The sequence below is a fragment of the Phoca vitulina genome, unplaced genomic scaffold, assembly GCF_004348235.1.
Source record: "Phoca vitulina isolate PV1807 unplaced genomic scaffold, GSC_HSeal_1.0 scaffold20, whole genome shotgun sequence".
Classification (NCBI taxonomy): domain Eukaryota; kingdom Metazoa; phylum Chordata; class Mammalia; order Carnivora; family Phocidae; genus Phoca; species Phoca vitulina.
Genome location: NW_022589723.1, coordinates 24,640,635 through 24,668,002, shown reverse-complemented (window position 1 = coordinate 24,668,002; position 27,368 = coordinate 24,640,635). Strand labels below are relative to the sequence as shown.

The 27,368-nt window shown below is 41.5% G+C and overlaps 2 protein-coding genes across 2 annotated transcripts in view; one reads left to right on the top strand and one right to left on the bottom strand.

Moving 5' to 3' along the window:
• AQP9 (aquaporin 9) overlaps nucleotides 1-25,690 on the bottom strand; it is a 98,279-nt gene extending 72,589 nt beyond the window's left edge. Inside the window, exon 1 of the mRNA XM_032417394.1 lies at nucleotides 25,640-25,690. The gene's annotated coding sequence lies outside the window, so the exon portion shown is untranslated. The remainder of the gene's footprint in view (nucleotides 1-25,639) is intronic.
• ALDH1A2 (aldehyde dehydrogenase 1 family member A2) overlaps nucleotides 25,199-27,368 on the top strand; it is an 89,234-nt gene continuing 87,064 nt past the window's right edge. The window contains exon 1 of the mRNA XM_032417392.1: nucleotides 25,199-25,380. Coding sequence (XP_032273283.1) covers nucleotides 25,264-25,380 — 117 coding nt within the window. The 5' untranslated portion in view covers nucleotides 25,199-25,263. The remainder of the gene's footprint in view (nucleotides 25,381-27,368) is intronic.

The window sequence follows — 27,368 nt, the reverse complement described above, 5'->3', positions numbered from 1 at the left end:
TTACTATTCATTCTCCTTGACCTTCCTGTAGAAAGTGATACAATGGACCACTCCCTTCATCATTTTTTTTCTTAAACAGCTAGACTGAGATATAACTCACATACCATACAATTCATTCAAATAAAGTATACAATCCAATAGCTCTTAATATGTTCACAGAGTTGTGTATTGATCATCACAATTCATTTTAGAACACTTCATCACCCCCAAAAGAAACCCCACTCTCTGTAGTTGTCACCCTCCAATCCTTCCACCTGCCCCCAAGTCCTAGGCAACCACTAACTGCTTTCTGCCTCTACGGATTTGTCTATTTTAGACAATTTATATAAATAAAATGTCATATGTAGTCCTTTGTGACTGGTTTCTTTCACTTAGCATGTTTTCAAGGTTCATTCATATTGTAATGTGTAACCGTCCTTCATTCCTTTTTATGATTGAACAAAATGCCATTGTACTGATATACCACATGTGTTTATCCATTCATTAGTTGATGAACATTTGATTTGTTTCCATTTTTGGCTATTGTGAATAATGGTGCTTCTCTTCATCTTAAAACTCTTCCTTCTTGGGGCACCTGGGTGGCGTCTGCCTTCGGCTCAGGTAATGATCCCAGGGTCCTGGGATCGAGCCCTGCATCAGGCTCCCTGCTCGCAGGAAGCCTGTTTCTCCCTCTCCCACTCCCCCTGCTTGTGTTCCCTCTCTCGCTGTCTCTCTCTGTCAAATAAACAAATAAAATCTTAATAAAAAAAAAACTCTTCCTTCTTTTGGCTTTGACATCACTGTATGTCATAGTACTTTAATGGTTTTTCTGTTACCTTCTGAAGAAGGAAGGAAGGAAGGAAGGAAGGAAGGAAGGAAGAGGGAGAGAAAGAGAGAGAAAGGAAAGAAGGAAAGAAAGAAAGAAAAAGAAAGAAAGAAAGAAAAGAAAGAAAGAAAGAAAGAAAGAAATATATGGATTTGTTTTTGTCTCAATCTCTGCTCATCTCTTTTTAAGATTTGTTTATTTTTAGAGAGAGAGCATGAGTAGGGGACAGGGCAGAGGGAGAGGGAGGAGGAGAGAAGCAGACTCCCCACTGAGCACAGAGCCTGATGAGGGGCTCGATCTCATGACCCATGAGATCATGACCTGAGCCAAAATCAAGAGTTGGACACTTAACGGACTGAGCCACCCAGGTGCCCCTCTGCTTATCTTTTTAACTGGAGGCAAACCATATCCAGTGATTTCAAGCCTGGATTTTTATTTTATTTTTATTTTTAAAAAAGATTTTATTTATTTATTTGTCAGAGAGAGAGAGAGCACAAATAGGGGGAGCGGCAGGCAGAGGGAAAAGCAGGATCCCTGCTGAGCAAGGAGTCTGATGCAGGACTTGATCCCAGGACCCTCGGATCATGACCTGAGCCGAAGGCAGATGCCCAACCAACTGAGCCAACCAGGCAACCCCAAGCCTGGATTTTTAGATGCTTTTTCATATGTTCCATTCCTGCCAAAGCCACCATTTTCCATCTTTCAAGGACCAAACAAAACCTTCCAAATCTTCACAGTTCATCTCAAATGCCACCAAAAAATTTCCCATAACCTTTCTAAACTAAATTTATGCATGCTCTGTTTTTGCCACTCTTACAACACATACTTTACATTATAAATATGTGTGTTTTCACTATGTTCCCTAACAAACTTAGTCTTTGAGGGCAGAAACTAAGTCTTATCTTGTAGCACCTTGCAAACTTGACTTATTCAAAGTAGGGCTGGATAAATATTTATTTGTGAATCTACTTGAAGGAAATCATGTGAATTGACTCAATATTTCCAAAAAACATCTAGACAATTGGGGGAGAGCTATTTTGGAATTCTAAATTATCCAGAATCCAAAACTTCAGTTATTTTTAATTAGGGGTATGACCATAGAGAAGATAATTATTGTTTTCTGACTAATTCCTATCATATATTTTTTAAAGGTTTTACTTATTTATTTATTTGAGAAAGAGAGAGAAACCATGAGTGGGGGGAGGAACAGAGGGAGAGGGACAAGCAGACTCCAGGCTGGGTGCGGAACCCATCATGGGGCTCAATCCCAGGATCCTGAAATTATGACCTGAGGTGAAATCAAGAATTGGATGCTCAAAAGACTGAGCCACGCAGGCACCCCTTCCTATCATATTTAATTTGAGACAATGACTCATTTTTTTTAAATGTACTGTGACTCAACACTAACTAAACCTCTAACTAATTATCTATGTATATGAAGTGAATGGTGAGTGACTCACAAAAGTAGTTGATTCACTAGAGTTAGGGGCATCATAGTTTCCAAAACAGTGCTAGATCATAGCCTTTTATAAAAAACAACAACAACAACAATAAACAACAACAAAACAATACAGCCATATTCAATGGCAGTGTAAGCTAACGGAATTCTATGGTCAAATGAATGGAACTTCCACCATGTTCACTATATGTCTGGGTTTGTGGCAGAGGAAGACTTTTGAGACTGATGGTAAAATAGCGAAACAGACATCATTAGTCATTCTCAAAAGACTGCTAACTCTGCACCCTTTATGAATCATTCTTGTCTATAAAATTTGGACATGAACATAATCAAGCCTCTAGATCCAACCACCAGTTTACAGGAAATACAGGAGATAGGGAAACAACTTAAATAGCACCACAAATCCAGAACAACAGCTGAATTCAGAATGTAGATAATTCTATAACACAAATAACATCTTTGTTTTTAACAAGTCAGTGGCATAAAGTAAAAAAATACAAGAAATTGGGGACTATTTTTAAAAAAAAGAAACTTAAGAGATATAATAAATGCAGTATGTGGGTCTTGTCTGAATCCTTATTCCAACAAATTGACTAAAAATAGTCACTTTAAGATAATCAACAACATTTGCATATTGACCAGATTATAGATGATATTAAGGAATCACTCTTAATTCTGTTAGGTGTAATAATGACATGGGGGTAAGTTAGAGATGCATACTAAAGTATTTACATGTAACAGAACAAAATGTGTTGAGAGATAGGTAAAAGGAGTTTGACAAACTGTTGACATGTGTTGAACAGTGGGTAATGGGTACATTGGGTTTGTTAGAATTCTCCTTTTCCTTCTGTGTATGTTTGAAAATTTTCATAATAAAAAGATTTTTAAAAAATTCCTAATACAGCAGATGTGGATTTAATGAAGGTATGCCATGTACTTTCTATAGGTAAGGCCCTGTAATAGGTGTAACACTTTTATACCTTATGTAATTCTCAGTATAATCCTGAGAGAAGTATTCCTCTCCTGATTTTATATATGAGGAAGCAGAGGCTCAGAGAGAGTAAAGAATGACTAGGCCTCACAGGGTTGGTAAAAGGAGAATCAGAATGCAAATCCAGATTCTTTGACTGCAAATCCAAAACTCTCATAGCTGCATTACAGCTATTTCATAATCTTATCAATAATTTTAACATAAGTTTTAGCCACATAAATTAAACTGATCATTATTTTATGTTATTTATCTTTTAAAAAGATTTTATTTATTTATTTGAGAGAGAGAGAGAGAGAGAGAGAGAACAGGAGCAGAGGGAGAGGGAGAGGGAGAAGCAGACTCCCCGCTAAGCAGGGAACCCTATGCAGGGCTCAATCCCAGCATCCTGAGATCATGACCTGAGCTGAAGGCAGATGCTTAACAAACTGAGGCACCCAGGCACCCCTCTTTTATGTTATTTATGATGGGAAGACAGAGCACAAGAGAAGGTTATGGAAAAATTCAGAAGTTCATTTCTTTCTTATAAGGGAATAAATTATTTTTTTTAGAAATTTTCTTATTTTATTTTTTAAGATTTTATTTATTTATTTGAGAGAGAGACAGAGAGAGAGCGCACACACGAGCTGGGGGAGGGGCAGAGGCAGAGGGAGAAGCAGACTCCCCACTGAGCAGGGAGCCTGACCCGACACAGGGTTCAATCCAGGACCCTGGGATCATGATCTGAGCCCAAGGCAGACGTTTAACTGACTGAGCCACCCAGGTGCCCCTAAGGGCATAAAATCTTAAAAAGAAGGTGAGGAAGTGTTGAGTATTACTGATCAAAGGGGAAATCTACTTTAGGAGAAGGAGAACAAGAAGGAGAGAGAACAATGCATTCTGGGAAAACAGGAGATCAGACAAGATAGTTCTGGAGATCGCTGATACTGAACTGCACTGACTCTACTCCCCATTGCCCTGGTTGTGCCTCCCTCTCTTATGTTAATGATATTTTACTGAGAAAAACCACTTGCAAATGAGCAACAGCATGATTAGAGCTATTTGATTATGCCCATCCATGCACGAGCATGTCCCTCCACTTCAACCTCCTGGTGCCTCCAGGGCTGACTGATCTAGGAGATGTGAACCTAGTTTTCTTGCCCTGTCAGCACATGCTTAGCTGTTCCTTCCAACCTCCCTCCTTTCTTTCTGTTCCAGTCTTCTACTGACTGCCTCCTTGATAAAGCCAAGTTACAGCTATTTTCAAGTTCAGTGGTCAAAAACTTTCGAAGTAAACCCAGGGAAAATACTCTGATCAATCTTGGCATTTTCCGGCAGATCCACTTTCTGGGTCCCACCTGGTTCTATATCATGTAAGTATAACAGCACCTGGCAGGTCAATGACAAGTCAAAGAGGGGGCTTTCGGGTGTGGCTTTACTTCTCACTTACCTTCCCAGCAATCCAGCTGAATGCCCAAGAGGATTTTTTACAAGCTATCACACTTCAACCAGCAGTCTATGCAGGTCTCCAACTGCCAGGGACAATGTCTCCGGGAAATTCTGGGGATTTACATAACACTACTAAGAGACCACAGCTCCCACCCAGTAGACAGGTTAACATAAAATAATCTAAATAGTCACGCGATGCCTCCCCCCATCCTTGTCCCATTCCCATGTTGAAGTCCTAACCAACCCCCACTCAGAATGTAACCATATTTGGAGATAAGGCCTTTTAAGAGATGATAAAGTTAAAATGAGAAACTAATCGAATCTGACTGGTGTCCTTATAAGAAGAGGAAATTTGGACACACAAAGACATACCGGAGATGTGCTCACACGGAGAGAAGACCATATGAAGAGGCAGCTAGAGGGCAGCTACCTTCAAGCCAGGGAGAGAGACTTCAGGAAAAAAACAAACCTCCTAGCACCTTGATCTTGGACTTCCAGCCTCCAGAACTGTGAGAAAATACATTTCTATGTGTAAGCCATCCAGTCGATGGCATTTTGTTATGGTAGCCCTAGCAAACTAAAGCAGGTCATCACCTATTGTGTCAAGATACCATGATGACTGAAGAGACAGAGATTTTTCAAGTTCCAGACAATGGGCTTCTTAAATTTTGGTTGGAAAATTAGACTGTGAAAGAAAAAAAAAAAACAAAAACCCCAGCTATCTACATATCCACACATAACCACACATATATGTGTGCTACTAAATTGCTAAACTGATTCCATACTGATTCCTTTAGGTTCCTGGAATTGTAATAATAATAATAATAATAATAATAATAATGCTTAAATAGCATTTACTATGTTCCAGGCAATGTTCTAAGAACTTTATCTACATTAACTCATTTAACCCTAACCACAAACTCACACAATACACACTGTTATTATCTACATTTTGAAGGTGAAGTAACTTAAGGCACAAGGAGGTTAAATAATTCCTCAAGGTCACAGAACTAACAAGGGGCAGAGTTAGGATCTGAATCCAGGATCTGAATCCAAACAGTTGGCTCCAGTTTTTAAGCACCAGAACTGTCCACAAATTCTCACAATGGAATGGAAAGTGACTGAGTGCTCACACAGGGCTAGTGAAAACGATCACATATTAAAAGGCTTAGCAGCCCAGATCTGAACATCCAGCCATTTGGGTACAACCTGTCAGTTTGTCGCTGTGTGGATAAATACAAATTAAGTGATCATAACCGACAAAAGCAGTTTGCCTTCAATGACAGCCATTGTAAAGATATGACCTCAGTCCATCATACTTTCTGGTACACAGTGAAAAGAATTCTGAATTTGGAAAACTAAAATACCTAGCATCAGGGCTCTGCTTTATCACTGAGAGCAATTTAACCTTGAGCGTGTCACCTAACTTAGGATCAGGAAAGTTTTCCTAAGTATAAAGTAGAGATAAAATACTACTTTGCGGACTTAATGCGAGGATTGAGTAAGGTCATGAATATGAAATATCCTAGCAGAAAGAAATAGCTCAATAGGGGAATTCTGAAAAAGTTGAAACAAAAATTAACAAAATGAATAAAATTGCACGACAGTTCATGTAAGATATTATTGCCAACTACTTCTAGATAAATTTAGAGATGAGTCTAATATTTAGCAGGAAGAATGAAGCATAAATGAAGTACAAGAAAAATTTTAATTCGTTTTATTTTTGGCCTGTATTGCTTTTCTAAATATCTCTTAGATTTTACATTCTACAATATATACTTGGCAATTGGCAATGGTTAAAGAGTCTTTCTTTAAGTGCTGAATGATATTATACAGTGAACACTATATGACCAACTCATATGTATTAAAAAACACATCGTTACTCCTTAGGTATTTACAGTCATCTTTGGTGTCAAAATAGTACTCAGTAGTATAAATCATATAAGTCTCTGGATTATCATTATTTCCCTCATCTATATTGAAAAAGCCAGGCTCTCCCTTCCTAACAGTTGAGATCCTCTTTCCCCTAAACATGTCCTCCCATGACCCCTACAGATCTCCAGGACTAAGGTTTCCTCTGAACCCAGATGCCCATGAGCTAGAGGCAACAGAAACTCTAGATTATAAGACTGGCACCATGACCTTCATACTTGGAGAGAAAGCGAGGAGAAGACACCAGCTAGGAGGAGTGTGCTGTTGACCACCAGACATCATTAGGAAGGAATGAGGGCACCATGAAAATACACTCTAAAAGTCTAGGATCTGGATATAAGAAAGGAGAGAAAACGGCTGGGATCAGGGAGAGTGAAAGAGAATCAGTTCAAGCATCTTGCTGTCTTTACTGACTGTCGTCATTTGGGTACATAAAAATAAGAGAGTTCCTAAACCAAACTAAAATTAAGAAAGTTTGCCTAGAAAATCGAAAATGCTTTCCTGCCCTACCATTCCCTCTGGTCTGGATAACTGTAATAGCCTCCTACCTGTTTTCCCAGCCTCTAAACCACCCCTTCCCCACCATCCTATTTCCATATCACACCAGGGCTATCTTTCTAATTTGCAATTCTTACACCACCTCCTTGATGAAAACACCTTCACTGGCTTAAAACCCAAGTGGCTTAAAATTATAATAATCATTCATTGTCTCTCAGGGTCACTGTGGGTAGAAATTCAAGCAGAATATAGCAGGGATGATTTGTTACTGCTTTGCAATGTCTGGGGCCCTGCCAGAAGACTCACTGTCCAAAGTCATCTGAAGGCCAGTTCATCCCACATCTGGGCCTAGCTGGGACCAGGAGCCAGAACACCCACACTTGGCTTCTCCATTTGACCTGGCCTTCCTCACCAATGCTGACTTCTAAAGACAAGTGTCCAGAAAGAGAGGGAGGGAGGCAGGAGGAGAGGGAAAGAAGGAGAGAGGGAAGGCGGGTGGGGTGGAAGCCACCTTGTCTTCTATGAACGAGCCTTAGAAACCTTGGAAGTCATGCAGCATCACTCCTGCCACATCCTATTGGTCAGGGAGGTTTTAAAGGTAGCCCAGGTTCGAGGAGAGGGAACTGAGACCTCACCTCTGGATGGTGGATTGTAGATCCTGTGGGATGGGATATATATTGGTGAAGTCATTCTGAAAAATGATATCACTTGAAAAATACAGTCTGCCATATGGTAGACCCTTCACCTCCCACCTATCCTTTCAGCACCACTTCCTTCTACTCTTTGCCACTCACTCTACACTTTCCATACTGACCTTCTGTTTTGCTTAGTTTTTTCCTTTGAACATGACAAACCTTTCCATGCCTCTGTACCCTTGTGTATGCTGCTCCTTATACTTGGAATGCCCTTCCTTCTCCATGTTAACTCCCTAGTAAAAACCTTCCCATGCTTCAAGTCCAAATTCAAGTGTAGCATCTCTGTAAAGCCTTCTTGTCTCAGCCCAGAGAAGGTTAATTATTCTGTTCCCTAGGATCCTATGTATGTTAAACATACCTCTGTCTTACAGTATTATCTGGCTGGCTTTTCATCCTCACCAGACTGTGAGCAAGTCAAAGAAAAAGACCAAGCCCTGTTATTTATTATTATTATTTGCATATTTCCCTGTTCTCTTCTGGTTGCCAAATATTCAACATGGTGCTTACTTAACACAAAGTCCCCACTCATTAAATATAAGTTGAATGGCTGAAGAAAACTTTAAGGCAACCTTTGGAAAAATTATCATTTCAAGGGCAAGGTGGCTTCCTTGACCTTCTGGTGCAATTATTTTTTTCTATTTCTACTGCTGCCTGAAATAATTTACTTTTTTCGCCTTAGAGAGATAAAGAGAGAGAAAGCTGGATAGTACAAATGCCTGGTGAAAGCAAAACACTGCCTCAGTCAAAGTATGGCTGATGACAACACAGCCATTTCTATGTATCTAGAGAAGAAAGGGTTGAGAACAAGTACTCACCGACGGGATGAAGAGGTGAGGACACTAACAAGTCAGGAAAGAGAGCAAAAAGGGAAGGCTATAAACACCAGCAACAAATTCTGCTGCACTCATAATTCTGCCTTCAGTCAACTCTTGCTCACTTTCAGCTGTCTCTGAACAACTAAAAGCTGGGGGCAAGAGTATCATGTGTTCAGCCTAGGATTTTCCTCTCTCTCCTGATCTTCTACTCCCTTCTCCAGCCCCTGCTGCCCAAGAGTTGCTGCTGTTGTGGCTCCACAGGGATGATGGGAGTGGGAGGCCCTACCCACCAGCATTGCACACTCCCAGGAGCCCCAAGGTGGACCTTAGGGTAGGCTCTGGCATGGGCACTTTGGTGACATGATAATGAGGTGTGCAGTGTCATTCACAACTCTCCTGCTTTTGGGCCCCTCCATTCTGGAATATGGCCTATCCTCATCTGTTGTAAAAGGTGGTGGGCTCTCTCACTGTTTCCCCAAACCACCTGAAGATAAGAATGCTCTGGGAGAGCTCCAATTGTTCAAACACACACACACACACACACACACACACACACACACACACACTCCTGGGCCCTTCCTTGGGAGACCAATCCACTGGGCCTGGGAGGACCCTGTGAGTCTAATATACACATGAGTGATGAGGGGAGTTTAGGAAAGCACAGACTGGATGACCTCAAGTTCTCTTGTTGGGTTTGAATACTTCTCTCACACATGGTTATACAGATAACCTTCCAAAGTCACAGCTCTGATCAGCTAAGGCCACATCAAGGAGTTTGGGCTTCCTCCTGTAGGCACTGGAAAGCCACTATGGAGAAGAGTGGCATGATCATAGTTGAGATGTTGAAAGGCCACTTTATCAGCTGCGTGAAGGGTGGTACAAGACCAGAAGCAGTAAAGACAAAATTATTATAAGAGTCCAGACATCCTCTTCTCCTATCAGTGGCTTAGAGCATTCCCGCTTCCCACATCCTACAGGAACTGGCCTGGTATCACTTAACTTTAACTGAAATTCATTCTTGTCAGTGTAGAACTTTGCAGAGCTACCTATGCTATTGAAGAGATGGGGAGGAGCAGGACCAAAGCAGTAGCATAGAGGTGGAGAGAAAGGGCAGGAGAATGGTACTGAGCTAGAAGATACAGAAATTGGTGAGGAGAGGGTTAACACAGAGACCAGCCTGTACCTTGCAAGGTATTGCAGTCAGTGAGGTGGGAGTGACTCTTACCCCCTTCTTAGCAACACCTCCAGGCATCTCACAGCCCTTTCCTTTTCATCACCTTGCCTCCCCCTCCTGTGACCGTAGGAATTTCCCTCATATCTGGGAATCCTTTGATTTGTGCATAGACCTTTTGGACCTTTTTCTGCTTTTGCCTAACTATTTACAATATTGAATGGCAATAACTTACACATCACACTTCTCTAGGATTTGCTATCATCTATCTAACCCAGGTAATATCCTCATGTAAAGAGGTGTGTGTGTGTGTGTGTGTGAGAGAGAGAGAGGAGAGAGAGAGACAGACAGACAGACAGAGACAGAGACAAAGAAAGAGGTATTTTACTCTAGCTCCCTGTTCTACTAAATTGATTTCTTAGCTTATCATCTAGGTTATGGCCTTACCATTGGTCTACAGATATGTTACACTTTTCCAAAATTTGCTCCAGTCTTCCTGCCACCATACTAGTCTTGCCTATGTGCCCTACCAGGTAGGTACAGCTCAAATGCCATCTTCTGGTTCCCATGGAGACATAACAACTTTCTCTTCTGATCTCTGTAGCACTGCACACCTGTTAGAGCACCACTACGCTCCCTGCTGGCTTGAACACAGAGCTTTCATCTGAGTCAACGGCTTATGCATCTTTATAGCCCTGAGTTCCTAACAGTGTTGTAGTTATTTCTGTTGGATTATGAAAATGTAATGTAATAATCATATTTCACATATACCATAACTTGTTTAGCTCAACCATATCCTAATTCTCTATTCCACAGTTTTGAAAATGGCTTTGTAACATAGAAAATTGGCATTGTTTTCCTTTGTAGTTTAAATAAAATGCTGACTTCCTAATACAAACTTCGACACTTTCTCATGAGGATATACTCACATTAGCATAAAAATTTTCTCCTGGGGGAAGCAGGGGACGTTCAATGGCTAAAGCATAGTGAGTAAGGGAATATTCACGAATAGAATTTAGGTTTCTTGAATCCTGATCCAGTGCCCTTTCCATATTGAAATAAGGTAAACAAACAAAAACTTATCATGAAAATAAACACCAAAATCAAAAGCTTTTGCACAGCAAAGGAAACCATCAATGAAACAACAATGCAACCTAACAAATGGGAGAAGATATTTGCAAATGATATATCCGAAAGGGATTACTATCCAGATTACATAAAGAATTTATAAAACTCAACACCAAAAAACTCCCAAATAATCTGATTTTAAAATGGGCAGTGGACTTGAATAGACATTTTTCCAAAGAAGACATAAAGATGGCCAACAGACAAATGTAAAGATGCTCAATGTCATTAATCAACAAGGAAATGTAAATCAAAACCACAATGAAATATCACTGCACACCTGTCAGAATGGTTAATATTAAAAAGACAAGAAATAACAAATGTTGACAAGGACATGGAAAATAGGGAACCTTTGTGCACTGTTGGTGGGAATGTAAATTGATGCAACCAGTATGGAAAACAGGATGGAGGTTCCTCAAAAAATTAAAAATAGAAATACCATATGATCCAGTAATTCCAGTAATACTGGGTATTTAACAACCCAAGTGCCTATCAATAGATGAATGGATAAAGAATATGTAGTATATATATACAATGGGATATTACTCAGCCATAAAAAAGAATGAGATTTTGCCATTTGTGACAACATGGATGGATCTAGAAAGCATATAAAGCTAAGTGAAATAAATAAGACAGAAAAGACAAATATCATATAATTTTACTTACATGTGGAATCTAAAAAACAAGAATAAACAAACAACAACAGCAAAAAACAAACAGACTCAAATACAAAGAACAAACTGATGGTTACTGGAGGGTGATTGGCGGGGGAGTAGGAGAAATAAGTGATGGGGATTAAGAGATAAAAGCTTCCAGTTATAAAATAAATAAGTAACGGAGATAAGAAGTACAGCATGGGGAATATAGAAAAAAAGAAAAATATTATCATGAGATAGAGAAAACCTCAATAACGTTGATTCAATCTGTTAACAATGCATGAAAACCACTTAAAACTAAAAAGGTAATTAACACATTCAGTTCAAATTCAAACAATGTTTCTGGAAATACTTTACATGCTTTTTCAGAGAAAACTTTAAAAATATGCAAGGGAATTATCACAGGATAGTCAACAAAAGAAAACAGTTGTCAATTAGCCGAGGGTCTCTAAGAAGTCATGGGGAATCAGGACACAAAAAAACATCTATCTCCTAAGCCCCTAGAGAAAAGTAGCTCTTTATATGTGGGCCCACCCCTAACATGTGTGGGGTCCAGATAAAGAGGACAAATGGAGACCCAAATACCATACATTTAAATATTTTATAATTTTTAACTAACTTACCAATTGTTAAATATATTGTTCTTTTCTGCTTTAACAGAACTTCATGATGGCAACATTATCAAATATGTAAAGCTATACTTTTTATTTGACTGAAAGTCAGCAAAATATCAAGGCTACTGAATTTAATTATCAGTAGCTCTCTAGATCCATCCATGTTGTCACAAATGGCAAGATCTCGTTCTTTTTTATGGCTGGGTAATATTCCATTGTATATATATATTACATATTCTTTATCCATTCATCTATTGATAGGTACTTGGGTTGTTTCCATTTCTTGGCTATTATAATTAATACTGCAGTAAACATAGACATATTGTGTATGTCTTAGTGTTCTGTTGACATGCCAGCAATGTGTGGGTAACTAATGAATTAAAGACTTGCATGGTTTGTAAGTTATATATGTATTCCACAGAATGCAAAATGCAGCTTTTGCCCTTTGTTTCATCAAAATCACTGTATTGTTATAACCAAGATTTTCACATAATTTGATGATATTGATAGTAATGATTTAAAGTTTCTTTTAAGAAGGAATTATATTTGAAGTGTACAATTTTTTTTAAAAAGATTTTATTTATTTGACAGAGAGAGAGAGACAGTGAGAGAGGGAACACAAGCAGGGGGAGTGGGAGAGGGAAAAGCAGGCTTCCTGCCGAGCAGGGAGCCCAATGTGGGGCTCGATCCCAGGACCCTGGGACCATGACCCGAGCCGAAGGCAGCCGCTTAATGACTGAGGCACCCAGGCGCCCCTGAAGTGTACAAATTTGACTATATTTCATCAGACATATGAGTTAAATAAAAATAGAAACAGTAAAATATTTCTCATAGATGTTTTCAAAAGTTATTTTTTCTAAACTATTTAAAATTTTCTATTAAAAAGGCAAAATAGAAATTAATGAGTATCAAACTTAAATAAAATTACCCAGTTTTTAAAAATATAATTACATCTCACAAAATACTTTTATTTAAATAAAACTATTAGACTCAACATAATAAAGTCCATATATGAAAAACCCACAGCTAACATTGTACTCAATGGGGAAAAACTGAGAGCTTTTCCTATAAGGTCAGGAACAAGACAAAGATGTCCATTCTCACCACTTTATTCAACATAGTACTGGAAGTCCTAGCCACAGCAATCAGACAACAAAAAGAAATAAAAGGCATCCAAATTTGTAAGGAAGAAGTAAAACTTTCACAATTTGCAGATGGCATGATACTATATACGCAAAACCCTAAAGACTCCACCAAAAAACTACTAGAACTGATAATGAATTCAGTAAGGTCACAGGATACAAAGATCAATGTGCAGAAATCTGTTGCATTTCCTACTGGGTATTTACCCCAAAGATACAAATGTAGGGATCCGAAGGGGTATGTGCACCCCGATGTTTATAGCAGCAATGTCCACAATAGCCAAACTGTGGAAAAAGCCAAGATGCCCATCAACAGATGAATGGATAAAGAAGATGTGGTATATACATACAATGGAATATTATGCAGCCATCAAAAGGAATGAGATCTTGCCATTTGCAACAATGTGGATGGAACTGGAGGGTGTTATGCTGAGCGAAATAAGTCAATCAGAGAAAGACATGTATCATATGACCTCACTGATATGAGGAATTTTTTTTTTTTAAAGATTTTATTTATCCATTCATGAGAGATAGAGAGAGAGAGATACAGAGGCAGAGGGAGAAGCAGGCTCCCCGTGGAGCAGGAAGCCCGATGCGGAACTCAATCCCAGGACCCTGGGATCATGACCTGAGCCGAAGGCAGACACTTAACCGACTGAGCCACCCAGGCGTCCCAATGAGGAATTCTTAATCTCAGGAAACAAACTGAGGGTTGCTGGAGTGGTGTGGGGTGGGAGGGATGGGGTGGCTGGGTGATAGACACTGGGGAGGGTATGTGCTATGGTGAGTGTTGTGAATTGTGCAAGACTGTTGAATCACAGATCTGTACCTCTGAAACAAATAATACATTATATGTTAAAAAAAAAAAAAGGAAGAAAAAGATAGCAGGAGGGGAAGAATGAAGGGGGGGAAATCGGAGGGGGAGATGAACCATGAGAGACGATGGACTCTGAAAAACAAACTGAGGGTTCTAGAGGGGAGGGGGGTGGGACGATGGGTTAGCCTGGTGATGGGTATTAAAGAGGGCACGTTCTGCATGGAGCACTGGGTGTTATATGCAAACAATGAATCATGGAACACTACATCAAAAACCAATGATGTAATGTATGGTGATTAACATAACATCACAAAAAAAATCAGAAATCTGTTGCATTTCTATACATTAATAATGAAGCGGTAGAAAGAGAAATTAAGAAAACAATCCCATTTACAATTGCACCAAAAATAATAAAATACCTAAGAATAAACCCAACCAAAATGGTGAAAGATCTGTAATTTAATTTTACAAAACATTGATGAAAGAAATGGAAGATGATACAAAGAAATGAAAAGACATTCCACGCTTGTGGGTTGGAAGAACAAATATTGTTAAAATGTTTATACTACCCAAAGCAATCTACACATTTAATTCAATCCTTAACAAAATTCCAACACCATTTTTCACAGTACTAGAACAAAAAATCCTAAAATTTATATGGAACCACAAAAGACCCTGAATAGCCAAAGCAATTTTTAAAAAGAAAAGCAAACCTAGAGGTATCACAATTCCAGATTTCAGGTTATATTACAAAGCTATAGTAATCAAAACAGTATGTACTGACACAAAAAATGGACACCAAGATCACTGGAACAGAATACAACACCCAGAAATAAACCTACAATTATATGGTCAATTAATCTTCAACAAAGCAGAAAGAACATCCAGTGGGAAAAAGACAGTCTCTTTACCAAATGGTGTTGGGAAAACTGGACGATAAAGTGCAAAAGAATGAAACTGGAAAATAATGCTACATGGAAAATAATGAAATGGGACCACTTTCTTATACCATACACAAAAATAAATTCAAAATGGATTAAAGACCAAAATGGGAGACCTAAAACCATAAAAATCTTAGAAGAGAGCACAGGCAGTAACATCTCTGACATCATCTGCAGCAACATTTTTCTAGATATGTCTCCTGAGGCAAGGGAAATAAAAGCAAAAAGAAACTATTGAGACTACAGCAAAATAAAAAGCTTCTTTTTTTTTAAGATTTCATTTATTTATTTGAGAGAGAAAGCGAGCAAGAGAGAGAGAAAGCATGGGGCGGGGTTTGGAGAGGAGAGGTAGAAACAGACTCTCTGCTGAGCAGGGAGCCCGATGTGGGGCTCCAACCCAGGACTCCAGAATCATGACCCGAGCCGAAGGCAGGCGCTTAAATGACTGAGCCACACAGACACCCAAAATAAAAAGCTTCTGTACAACTAAGGAAATAATCAACAAAACTAAAAGGCAACCTATGGAATGGGAGATATTTGCAAATGACATATTCAATAAAGGGTTAGTATCCAAAATCTATATGGAACTTGTAAAACTCAACACCCCAAAAAACCAAATAATCCAATTAAAAAATGGACAGAAGAAATTAACAGACATTTCTCCAGAGAAGACATAGAGATGGCCAACAGACAAATGAAAAGATGCTCACCATCACTCATCATCAGGGAAATGCAAATTAAAACTACAATGAGCTATCACCTCACACCTATCAGAATGGTTAAGACCAAAAACACAAGAAACAACAAGTGTTGGTGAGGTTGTGGAGAAAAAAGAATTCTCTTGCACTGTTGGTGGGATTGCAAACTGGTGCAGCCACTGTGGAATGTATGGAGTTTCCTCAGAAAGTTAAAAATAGAACTACCCTACAATCCAGTAATCACATTACTGGATATTTACCCCCAAAATACAAAAACACCAATTTAAAGGGATACATGTACCTCTATGTTTATAACAGCATTATTTACAATAGCCAAATTACGGAAGCAGCCCAAGTGTCCATCAATAGATGTATAGGTAAAGAAAATGTGGTATATCTGCAATGGAATATTATTCAACCATAAAAAAGAATGAAATCTTGCCATTTGCAATGACATGGATGGAGCTAGGAAATATTATGTTAAGTGAAATAAGTCAGAGAAAGACAAATACCATATGACTTCACTCCTGTGTGGAATTTAATAAATAAAACAAATGAACAAAAGGGGAAAAAAAGAGAGAGACAAACCAGAAAACAGACTCTTAACTATAGAGAACAAACTGATGGTTACCAGAGGGGAGATGGCGGGTGGTTGGGTGAAACAGGTGATGGGGATGAAGGAGTACACTTGTGATGAGCACTGGGTATTGTATGGAAGTGTTGAATCACTACATTGTGCACCTGAAACTAGTATGACACTATGTTAACTATACTGGAATTAAAAATTAAAAAATAAAACTATTTGAAATTCTAGAGTTTAATATACATCTAGTTGCCAAGATAAAGAATCAATATCACACTTAATGCATGTCTAGACCTACATACATACATGTTTTAGAGTATTATAAATTGTTTAATATTGCAAAATATTCCTCAGTTAATGCCTACAACTGATAAGAATACCATGTTAATTTGTGACTACCGCAAAAACCATCCCCATTGGAATATGAAGAGAAGCAAGAAAATGGACACTTGGCACTCTCGGGCAACAATGCCCCCATTTTGAAAGCCTGTTGCATTCATGCTGTCTGAGAGACAGCTCATTTGTCCTTTTCCTTACCTCCACGCATGCACTGCTCAAACCCTCCCTGTGCACTCACGAGGACAATGCTTCACACGCTCATCTTCCAGCACTCATGCTGTGTTTTGTCTTCAGGACACAGGACAAGAGATGAGGAAGAGCATTCCCTTGGGACCTGAACTGTGTTAGTGGTGACAGTGGATGTTTAGGGCTGACTAGCACCGGAAGTCAGATCTCGAATGACCGAGGTGCCTGGGTATTTTTATTAAATTGGCTCTTTTTGTATTTGTAACTTCAGGGCACTCGATAGCGACATCCCTCTGACTCAGGTATTGCTTATGTGTTCTCCTTCCAGCCCCCCTGAGCCGACCAGGGGCCTTTTATTTTTTTCTTTTTTCCTCTGCTTCTTCTACTGGGAGCAGCAAGGGGAAGATTTACTCACGCAGGCACTGTTTTTCAGACACTGAAGAGGATAAACCACTTTTGAAATGCAGTAAATCTTGTGGACCTGGGTCTATGTGTTGTCAATTATAGAGATTTTTTCTTATGAGGATCAAATTATTAATTCTTTGAGGTGTGACCAGACCTTATAGTTTTCTTTGTCATACTCCCAGGGAGTCTGGCCAGTGCTAGGCATGTAAGAGGCCATAGGTAATACACATAAGGAATATTGCAGTAATTCATTTTAAAAATATTTGACAAATGTGCCCTTGATGCTATAGCAAGGATATTGGGACTGTGCACTTCTATCATGGAAAATAAGAAATGTGGTCTTTTCATATTTCAGGTGTCGGTTTGAATGTAAGGAGTCTAAAATGAAAAAAGAAAAAAAACTTAAAAAGCCCCAGTATGGTAGCATGCACGTATCCTGAAATACCCTTACTGTCACACGCAGACACAAGTCCAAAGTCACTTGTTTAATTCTTGCTCTGACGTGGGACCAGGGATTTCTGATTATTTTCCTCACAATCTTGCCACCTCTAAAAAGAGTCTTTCACATGAATTCTAGCTCTCAGCCACCTTTCCTGAAACTCATGGCTTTTTCAGGATTACTAAAAATGTCTATTTTTTTCATAGAAAAATAAAAAAATAGAATTTCAATAATTGAAAATATTGTGGAAATTCATTTTAGGTCTCTGAATTATCTAGATTCCAAATATAACTGATTACCGAAATAATCAGTTCCCAAGGTAATGTCTGGTCATATCTTTAAATCTATAAAGTCACATGAGTTTGGAATGATGCTAAAGTATATTACAGCAAATTAAAGATTTTGTTTCATTTGTGATATTAATTTTTCCACTGAGTTTATTTTAAGCATTTTTCATGAAAAAAAATGCATGTTAGAAAAACCTCAATAATTTATTTATTATTATTTTTTAAAGATTTTATTTATTTATTTGAGAGAGAGAGACAGCGAGAGAGGGAACACAAGCAGGGGGAGTGGGAGAGGGAGAAGCAGGCTCCCCACTGAGCAGGGAGCCCGATGCGGGGCTCGATCCCAGGACCCTGGGATCATGACCTGAGCCGAAGGCAGACGTTTAACGACGGAGCCACCCAGGTGCCCCAAAACCTCAATAATTTAAAGTGAAAATCTAGACCTGTACTGGTTTCATATCGAAAAGGGTCTGCAGAGGTGTATTTCTTTTGCAGTTCCGATTCTCGTATTTCTCTGGAAAGGCAGTTGTCTCTGGACAATATATTGTCTTTCCTATGTTAGCAGGCCCCTAAAACTCCTTACGGCATTACAGTATGCAGAAATGCAAAAACTGAAAGTTCACGCTGTTTTAGTTCTATAACAGATTTTTCTTTTTTCATAGCAGAAAAGTTTGCGTCCTTTCAACCGGCAAGCAGATGTTGCCCTCGTGCTGCCTCCATATTCATTAGCCCATAATGAATCTATTAATTGAATATGTAAGTTTGTCTAATTAGATGTAAGACATTTCTTCAGATTTAAAGGGTAATAATAAAAAATTTAAACTGCAACACCAGATTGAGCATTTAAGAGTTGATAAATGTGAACTGGAAAGTGCACAATTCCAATATAAATTAGTTAATTGCCTCTGCTAATTTAGGTGAACTACATTAGCAGAAAGGTCAATCCATTTGAGGCTTGATGTGTTTTTCAAATACTAAATTAAAAATAGCAAATCAAAGAACACTACAGAGTAGGAAGCATGGAATCTACTTTTCCAACCCAGAGGTTGCAGAGTGGACTCAAGTAAGTCCACGGAGTTAACCTTCTGTGGATTAATCAGTGGTTTTTAAAGTAGGTTGTGTCTTACAGACACCAGGAAGCTTTGTTAAAAATAGCAGTGCCTTGGGCCCTACCTGAGACTAACTGAAGTCTTCGGAGGTGGAACCAGGCCTCCATATTTTTTAAGGCTCCCGACATGATTATATTGGAAGCTGAGTTGAAAACCATTGGGCCATTCCATGAATGTCTGATCTCCCCAACTAAGCAGGAGTAAGGTGGCAGTATCAGTTCGTAGTAGGTATGTAAGCATTAGAAACATGACCTAATGTCGTACTTAATGCTTTCTTTTCTTCCTAAGCAAGGAAAAAATTCAGCTGCCCTTGGTCCCTCTACCTTCTCTTCTAGCTAGGTTGGTACCAAAAGGTCTTACTCTTGAGAACATTTAACTTGGATTTGGGAAGTGGGAGGAATCTCAGCTCTGAGTATTTGCTTCTGGGAATTGCGATTTTACAAACAGCTCACCTCTCCAATCACATTAGCTGGCTTTACACTAAAAGATGTCAAAGGAGTTCTTTTTTGGGCCATGTTTTGGGAGATGCTATCTTTACCACTGTGTGTCGTATGCCCCCCACAGCTCCTAGAAGAGCGTGAGGCCCGTGGAAAGGCCGGCAAAGGGATTTGCCAACAGGCTGGGCCCTGCCCGCCACGGCCTGTCGCTTTCATCGTACACCGCATCTTCTGACTTCTTTCCTGTCTCATCCGGCCCTTGAATAGCTTCATGTCCGCAGCCCCTGTCATCCCACACGCTTCTTTTTTGTTCTTCGGAGACTCCATGGCAATGCTTGGCTCCTAATGTCCCATCAGGGAATGGTTGTTCAATTGGAGCTCTGCGACCGGTAGAGGGAGGACAGAGTCTATGTTTAGCATTGGTAGTCAGGGAGTCACAGACGCCCTGAAAGGGGGAAGCGGGAGACCGGTCCTCTGCAGTTTGGGGCGGGATGTCCACATTGGATGTCAGTGTCCCGGCTCTGAATGCCTCCCAGTTTTGCCCTGTGTCTTTCAGAGCTTGAAGTGTGTGGTTGAGAAGAAAGAAGCGGCATTCTGCCTCTGTTGTCAAGACGTCTAAAGTGGGAAGATTTTCAGAGGCTCGTTTCAGCATGTAAAAGAGAGACGATGACTGTTCAATGAGCCTCGTCTTCTTGTGGACATGGATATGGATCCTTGCCTCAAATATCACCAAAGTTCATGTGACCATTCCATATGAAGAAAGACCCTTTGGATGACTGACCGCCTAAGAGCAGAAGGACTTGGGGAAGGAGCTTATGTTTAAGAATGGGAGAGCCTTAAAGTAAGTAGCAGCAGTTAAGAGTTACATGTAGATGTGAAGACTTTTAAAAGTGAAAGGAAAACTGCAAATTAAGGAACATGAAACGAAAACAGAAAAGCAAACTTAACTTAGTCACATGTCAAACGAGTTCTTTTTTTTTTTTTTAGTAACCCTTCCTCACCCACCATGATAAAAATAGTTGCTCCCCATTTGAGACACAGCCATGTGACTGGCTCAGGGATGCTCCGGACTACTGTGTGAGCAGGACTGTAGGGGTCTGAGCACTTTCCTTTCTGAGCTAAACTCGGCGAATAAACACTATCATTCTTTTCCTAAAAGTCAAAAGCTTTTTTTTAAAGCTTTTTAAATGAAAGTCCCTCTCCTAAATTAACTGTAGTTTGAAATTTGTCTGCATTCTGAGATCTTTTCCCATCTCCAGCTTAATTCAAATTAAAACTGTAACATCGCCAAACAGTAGCAGATAAAATACACTAAATCCAAACTATTGCCTATTGCCATTTCCCGTTAGTTTGCACATACATGCCATCAACTGCAGGGGGGGCTAATGCCCTGTTCCTCAGGCCTGGCAGAGAAGGCTGCGTAGCTGGGATTGTAATTTCTCTCTGTGCCTGTTAAGTGTGACTATTGATAAAGTGCTGAGCTCATCCCTGCCCCTAGATCGAAGCCTCTAAAACATATATGAGGTGGAACTGGGCTTTACAACAAAGACAAATCTAGTTTCCACTTTTAAAATAGTCTCTCGGGGCTCCCAAAAGGTAGAGGATATATTTTAAAAGGAAAGAACGGTGTTTTGTATCAAAACATTATTTTTGGAGTCATAACCAATTAGGAATCTAATCCCTGCAACCATAAATACCCCCTTTTCATAGAATACAGTGACCAGAGGCCACACTGGGGTATGAGGGACTTAATATGAAGAGAATTTTTATGGTTAATAAATGCCATAATCTCAGCCTCTTTTCTTCTAGATGTTGGAAGGAAGAGGATAATTAAATGAGTGTTTAGATCCCAAATAAAAAGTTAATATTCACGTTAAATAAAAATATAAGTGAATTTGTTTTATAGAATGTGAATTTGTTTCAGAATGGGTCCAAAATACTTCATTAAGCATTTCTGGATAAAAACATGTAACGTTCTCTATAAGCTTTTGTTAATAAATTAAATACCATCTCTCTATAAATATACTTTGCATTAAGCTTTCCTGTTAGAGTTTTCAGGAAACATTTTAAATGAAGTAGCTGAGCATATCCCGTTTGAGATGAATGAGATCATTAGGAAACACTTATATCTGAAATAAGCACTGAGATCATTCTGCATACAACCCAAGGGCCCTAATTTTTTAAATATTTCAAACAATGTGCTCCTTTTAAATCATTAGACTTAGAGACATTTAAGGAACTGATTCAATTAACCCGGAAGAGAGAAATGCTATAATGTGTGATTTATTTTTGCAGATAAATTAAAATGCAAGTGTATCTGTTAGAAAAGGTGGGCTGTCAGCATGGTTAGTAATGGGAACAGGAAGGCAATTAAGCAGGGCCACCTGAGGCTGAAATAGCCCCTGAACATGGAAGCTTGAAGTTCAAGCTGGACATTGTTGTTGTCAAAACCAAAAGTGTTCCTTGGTTAGGAGGAACTGTTTCCTTCATTGATTTTCTAAAGCATGTTTCTCAATTTGTTCCTCCATAACTGCAAACTAAAAATAAGCCCAGACTGCTATGGTTTCATACCTTAAAAAAAAAAAAATCTAACTTCACATAAAGCGGATGCCTTAAAATTACAACTTTGCATTCTATTATTTAGGTGAGGAAATATGAGGCAAGAATTTATTTTTCTCCTCTACAACTCCAGGATATTGGCTCCACCAGGCCTAATAAATTATTTTCACAAGGAAATAGAGCATGCTGTAGCTTGTGTTCCCTTGTGCAGGGGGTTTTATAAACAAGATGTATCCTAAACAATAAATAATCACAGATGGGAGAGGGTGGGAGAAGGAAACATTATAAGGGTGGGAAAAAAAAATGTTTCTTCACCAAATCATGGAAAAGAGTGAATTTCAAAATGCTAGAAATCTGAAGGGAAGATGGCCACTTTAACTTACATGGTGAAATCTATAGAGGAAATGAGAAAATAATAGAAAAGAGTAAAAGAAAGAGAAGCGAAGGAAAGACTAAGAATGTGAGAAGAGAGGTTCCAGCAACCTTACGAGTAAGTAGCAGCAGAGTTAAGTCCTACGAACAGAAACGAAGAAAACGTACACTGAAGAAGTCGTTATAATTCCGTGTTCTTTCCTGCTCAATCTTGTCCCCCATCTTGAATTGGACCAAAAAAAAAAAAAAAAAAAAAAATGCACTAGACCTTTTGGAGCTGTTTATGAGGAGAAGCTCAGAGATTCTCATTTCCTTGCTTGGAGAAGAGGGAATCTCTTTATTTGCTCTATGTCACTGTGTAACAGATGCTAATGATTCCATCACACTGCTCCTTCCCTGGGAGAAGATTTTCCAGCCATGGTGCTAGAACTGGAGTTAGCAAGCAAGAGGTGGGTCAAGGGGGAACAACCCTGTCTTATGCTTGGAGAAGAATACAGCTCAATGGTTTCCAGTTTGTGAGAGACTTTCCTGACAATATTCATTTATCAGTCTAATTTACACAGATTTCCTTTTTCTCATGCTCAGAATTTTTTGATGGCTTCTCAGTGTCTCAAGAATTAAGGTCCTTAGAACCTGAGTCAACTGCCTTGCCAGGTTCATCCTCTGCCCCTCCAGTCACATTGATGCCCCCCCCCCTCGCATTTCTAGGCCTTTGCTCTTGTGGACTCCACTGCCTACTCTGTCCTCTCCTCCCCTGTGGACGTCTCACCTTTCCTTTTAAGGCCCAGATCAAAGACCAGCGATCCCAGAGAGCTGGCCTCTTCCTTAGTGGAGCCCCAGATCATTCGGTTGATGCTCTGTTGCAACTTTTCCCCACAGCCCCTCATAGTCAGCGATCTATCTCCCTGTGGGGAGAGGATTCCAGCTCGCTGATGGTAAGGGCTACCCACCTTGTTTGTAACCCAGCCTCCAGTACTGTGCCTTGCAAAACATGTGGGCAGAATTGTTCCCCGAGCGCCAGTGATTCTCCCTTGCTACTCGCTTCTCCCTCTCTCCCCAACTAACTCTGCGACTTTATTTTTTTATTCCTCAATTATATCTCCAACTCTCCAAGGCTTTAAAAAAAAAAACCACCTGTATCTCATGAACATAGACTGTTACTGGAACACAATTTTTGGCCATAGTGATCCCCTTGTGAATTCAGATCTTTCTATTGCCTAAAGCTGAGGTAATTCACTCAGGTGACCTTGGGTAGTTACTTTGGGTTCTGAGAGGCTGGAATTTATTTCTACAGACCTAATACTAAAATGCAATATTTTTGTCTATTTCTACTGTTGGTTGGTATCCAGGCACTGAGTGTTAGGCATTTTTAGTTAGGGAAAGTATCTAAGGCAAGATCTCTTCTGGCTGACCCTTAACATCCGAAGAAATGAGGTTGTAAGGGCTCTGAATATAGCATTAAAGATAAGAATCAGTAGGCCCCTGTCAATCTTACACTGGGAGAGAGGGGGAGACATGACCTATTAAGGTCTTTTTATCTGAAGCCCAGATTTGGCCCACCCAGCCCAAAGTCCATTCTGGGATGGGATCTCTGAGTTCTGGACGTACACCTATATGCTGACCTCTAGGATCCCACAAACTAGAAGAAGGCCTGTTGGAGCTACATAAACACCTAAATTAGGGGGTTATAGATATGGAAGCTCAAACCCAAAGGGGCAGCCATGTGAGGAACCCCATGTCTGGAGGGATGATAGCTGTTGGCGTGAAAAACAACAGAAAAGCAAAGCAAGTATATCGTTGTGTTATTTGGGGGCGAGGAGTTAAGCGCTGGAAGGGGGGATCCAAGAAGAAAGATAGAGGGGCCAATGAAACATACAACTCGCAAGAGCCTATAAGGACCACCACCCCGCATCCTGGGGCGCAGCCCAGACCGCCCGGGGCGGTCCCAGCCGGCAGAGGGCAGCAGTTGGGCGGGAGAAGCCGGGCGAGGGCCGCCTTGCGGGGATACTTAATTTTGAGTGTGGGGCGAAGGACTCGCACTCATCACTACCGGTCCCGGACCCTGCGGCCGCGGGTGCAGCTCGGGCTCGGCTGTAGGCCGTGGGTGTGTGCGGGGCCGCCTGCCCGAGGAAGGAGAGCGGAGGGCGCCCCCTGGGTCTCCGGGGGAGGGGGGAACGCGCTTTCGGCGGGCCCCGGGACGCGAGTGGGAGGGGCTCCAGACGCGCCCCACCAGCGGCCGAGCCCGCTCGGCGCCCCAAGAGCCGCCCTCCGCGCCCCGGAAGCTTCCTCCGCCGACACCGCGTTAGCCCCCGCTCGCTCTGCCTCTGGGGCCACGACCCGCGCGCGACATCCGCCAAGGTGCGCCCCCGGCCGCCGCCGCCCGTGCCGGAGCGAGGCCGGTCCCGCTCTCCGAGCCCCGCGCGGCCGCGGTGCGGGTCCCGGCTCTGGCCGTCGAGGCCTGCGGCGGCAGCGGGCTGGGCGTGGGTCTGTGCCCGCAGCCGGCTTGTCGCCGGCCGCACTTGACCGTGGGCGCCGAGCGAACTGGCCGCGCGGCGCGGGCGGCGGGCTTTATGTAAATCGGGGCTGCGCCCGGGCGTCCTAGGTAGGATGGACCAGCCCCCCGCGCCTCGGCCCTCACGTCCAATAAGAAAAGCCCCAGCTTGACACCTGCCTATATACAGGCGAGCGCGCCCCCGGCCCGCGGACCGCGCGCACAGCCCGCACAGCCCACGCCGCGGGCGAGCGACACCTCGGCCCGCCACCATGACTTCCAGTAAGATCGAGATGCCCGGCGAGGTGAAGGCCGACCCCGCCGCCCTCATGGCGTCCCTGCACCTCTTGCCATCGCCCACGCCCAACCTCGAAATCAAGTACACCAAGGTAAGCGGCCGGCGAGGACCTGCCGTCCGCCGAGGCTTTCTAGAACCTTCCTTCCTGTCCATGATCTGTTAGGGAGCGAGGGTGGCGTGACGGCCTCAGGGGCCGGGATGGCCGGGGCCAGCCTGTCATCCCCGCGCGGCAGAGGGACGCCCCGTCCTCGGGCTTGGGGCATCCGAAGTCCTGCGGGGTCTCGGGACGCCTTAGGGACTCATCCCAACCTGAAGCGCGGCGCCGGGGGTCGCGGTCAACGGCTCCTTACCCCTGCCGCGTCTGCCGCTGCCTTCTGATCCGATTCTCGCGGTCCGGACTGCCGCGGGCAAGGCGTCGGCACCGCTTCGACTCCTCAAGTGGGGAGGAAGGGTTCCCGCCAGGTGGGCCATGCAGCCCGGCCGCTCTTCCCGGCGGCCCTGCGCCTTCAGGGGCCGCTGGGCTGCGCGTCCCGCTCGGTCCTCGGAAGCCCGCGCGTGCGGAGCGGCTTTCCCGGAGGCACTGAGCGGGCGCGCGGCGCTCCGGCCGCCTTTGCAGATGGCGCGGAAACCTGGCTGCCGGCGACCCGCAGCTCCAGTATCGGCATTTCGTTCGAATGTTCTAGGCAGTGGCGGCTCTCCTGGAAAAGTCGGAAACTCTCTAAATGTGTGCAGATTAACGGGCTCGCTGTCGGACGGGAAAGAAATTCTTTTTTATAACGAACTCTGACATCTTGGGTTTGCCAAGCAGGATTTTTTGTTGCTGTTGCACCACATAAAAAAGAATATGCGTTCGCTACCTTAATGTAAATTGAATTTACTTTCTATGAATTCCCCATAGAAAAAATATATTAATTAGACACACGGGGGTGATTATAACGTTATAGCATGGAGGGGGGGAGATAGATGGGATTTAAAGTCATGTTCCCTGGAGTTCATTTTACAGTTCTCTTGTTTGATTTTCTATCCTTTCAGTTGATTTCTACCCCAAATTTCTCCCGATTAACTTAAACACACACTGCGCGCACACAATAGGGTTAAAGTTGTTTTCCATCATGCTTATTACAAGATAAACTAAATTTGTTGAGAAGTAGATTGTTTGGTTTTGGCTTAATGGTTGAAAGAGAAATTTTTTCAAAATCCGAATATTGAAATTTTACTTGTGTTAGTTTTAGAATACAAGCCAAGGTGATTCGTGTTCTGAACGTCCGATTTATGATGGGTTTGATGTACCTGTTAGCTTTTTTAGATGGTGTGACAAATTTTTGAAAGCCATTTTAATGGGAGGTCGTTAGTGGTTACAGCCATTTAGATAGTTTGCATAACAATAGTGCCAATGTGGGGGCACATATCTGGGTTTGGGAACGAGCGGGGAAAGTATACAGCATAAACGTTTTGTTTTATGAGGGTCCCTAACCTCTTCAGCCTCTCTTTAAAGGTCTTAAGTTCCAAGATCTCCCCGTGAGACAGGAGCGAACTCTCATATTTGGGAGGGTTCGAGTTTAGTCTTAACTTTTGTTTGGATTTTCCTCCCAGCCCCGGAAAGGAGTTTTAGGTATGCAGTAGGTATCCCGGAATTTAATTTGGAAGCTCTTCCAGTTTTCTTTTTTTCCCAACTACCCCTGCTCTCTTTTTCTCTTGTTCTCCCCCAGTAGGAAAGACAACTGATTTATAGCTAATTGAAGCCTTTAATGTGGAGTCTTTTAGCTCTGGAGAGACTTTTATCCAGTATCCACTTTCCCACTTATTACAAAGAAAAACAATCAGAAATGAAATAATGGATTGTAACTTGACTCTTTAATTTGTGGGGAGGAGGCACCTTATTTTTGGTTTGACAAACAACCCTCATAAACATTGAGTAATGTTAATCTAAAGGCAAGCTCTTTTCACAGAACCTTGTTAAATCAGGTATCTGTGAACATTCCCAGCAGCTTTCCTCCTCAGCTTTTTAGCGAGGCTTCTAAATTTTCTGAGACAAGCGTCATGGGCGAGCAGCTTTTTTAACGTGAAGAGCAGTGCTCT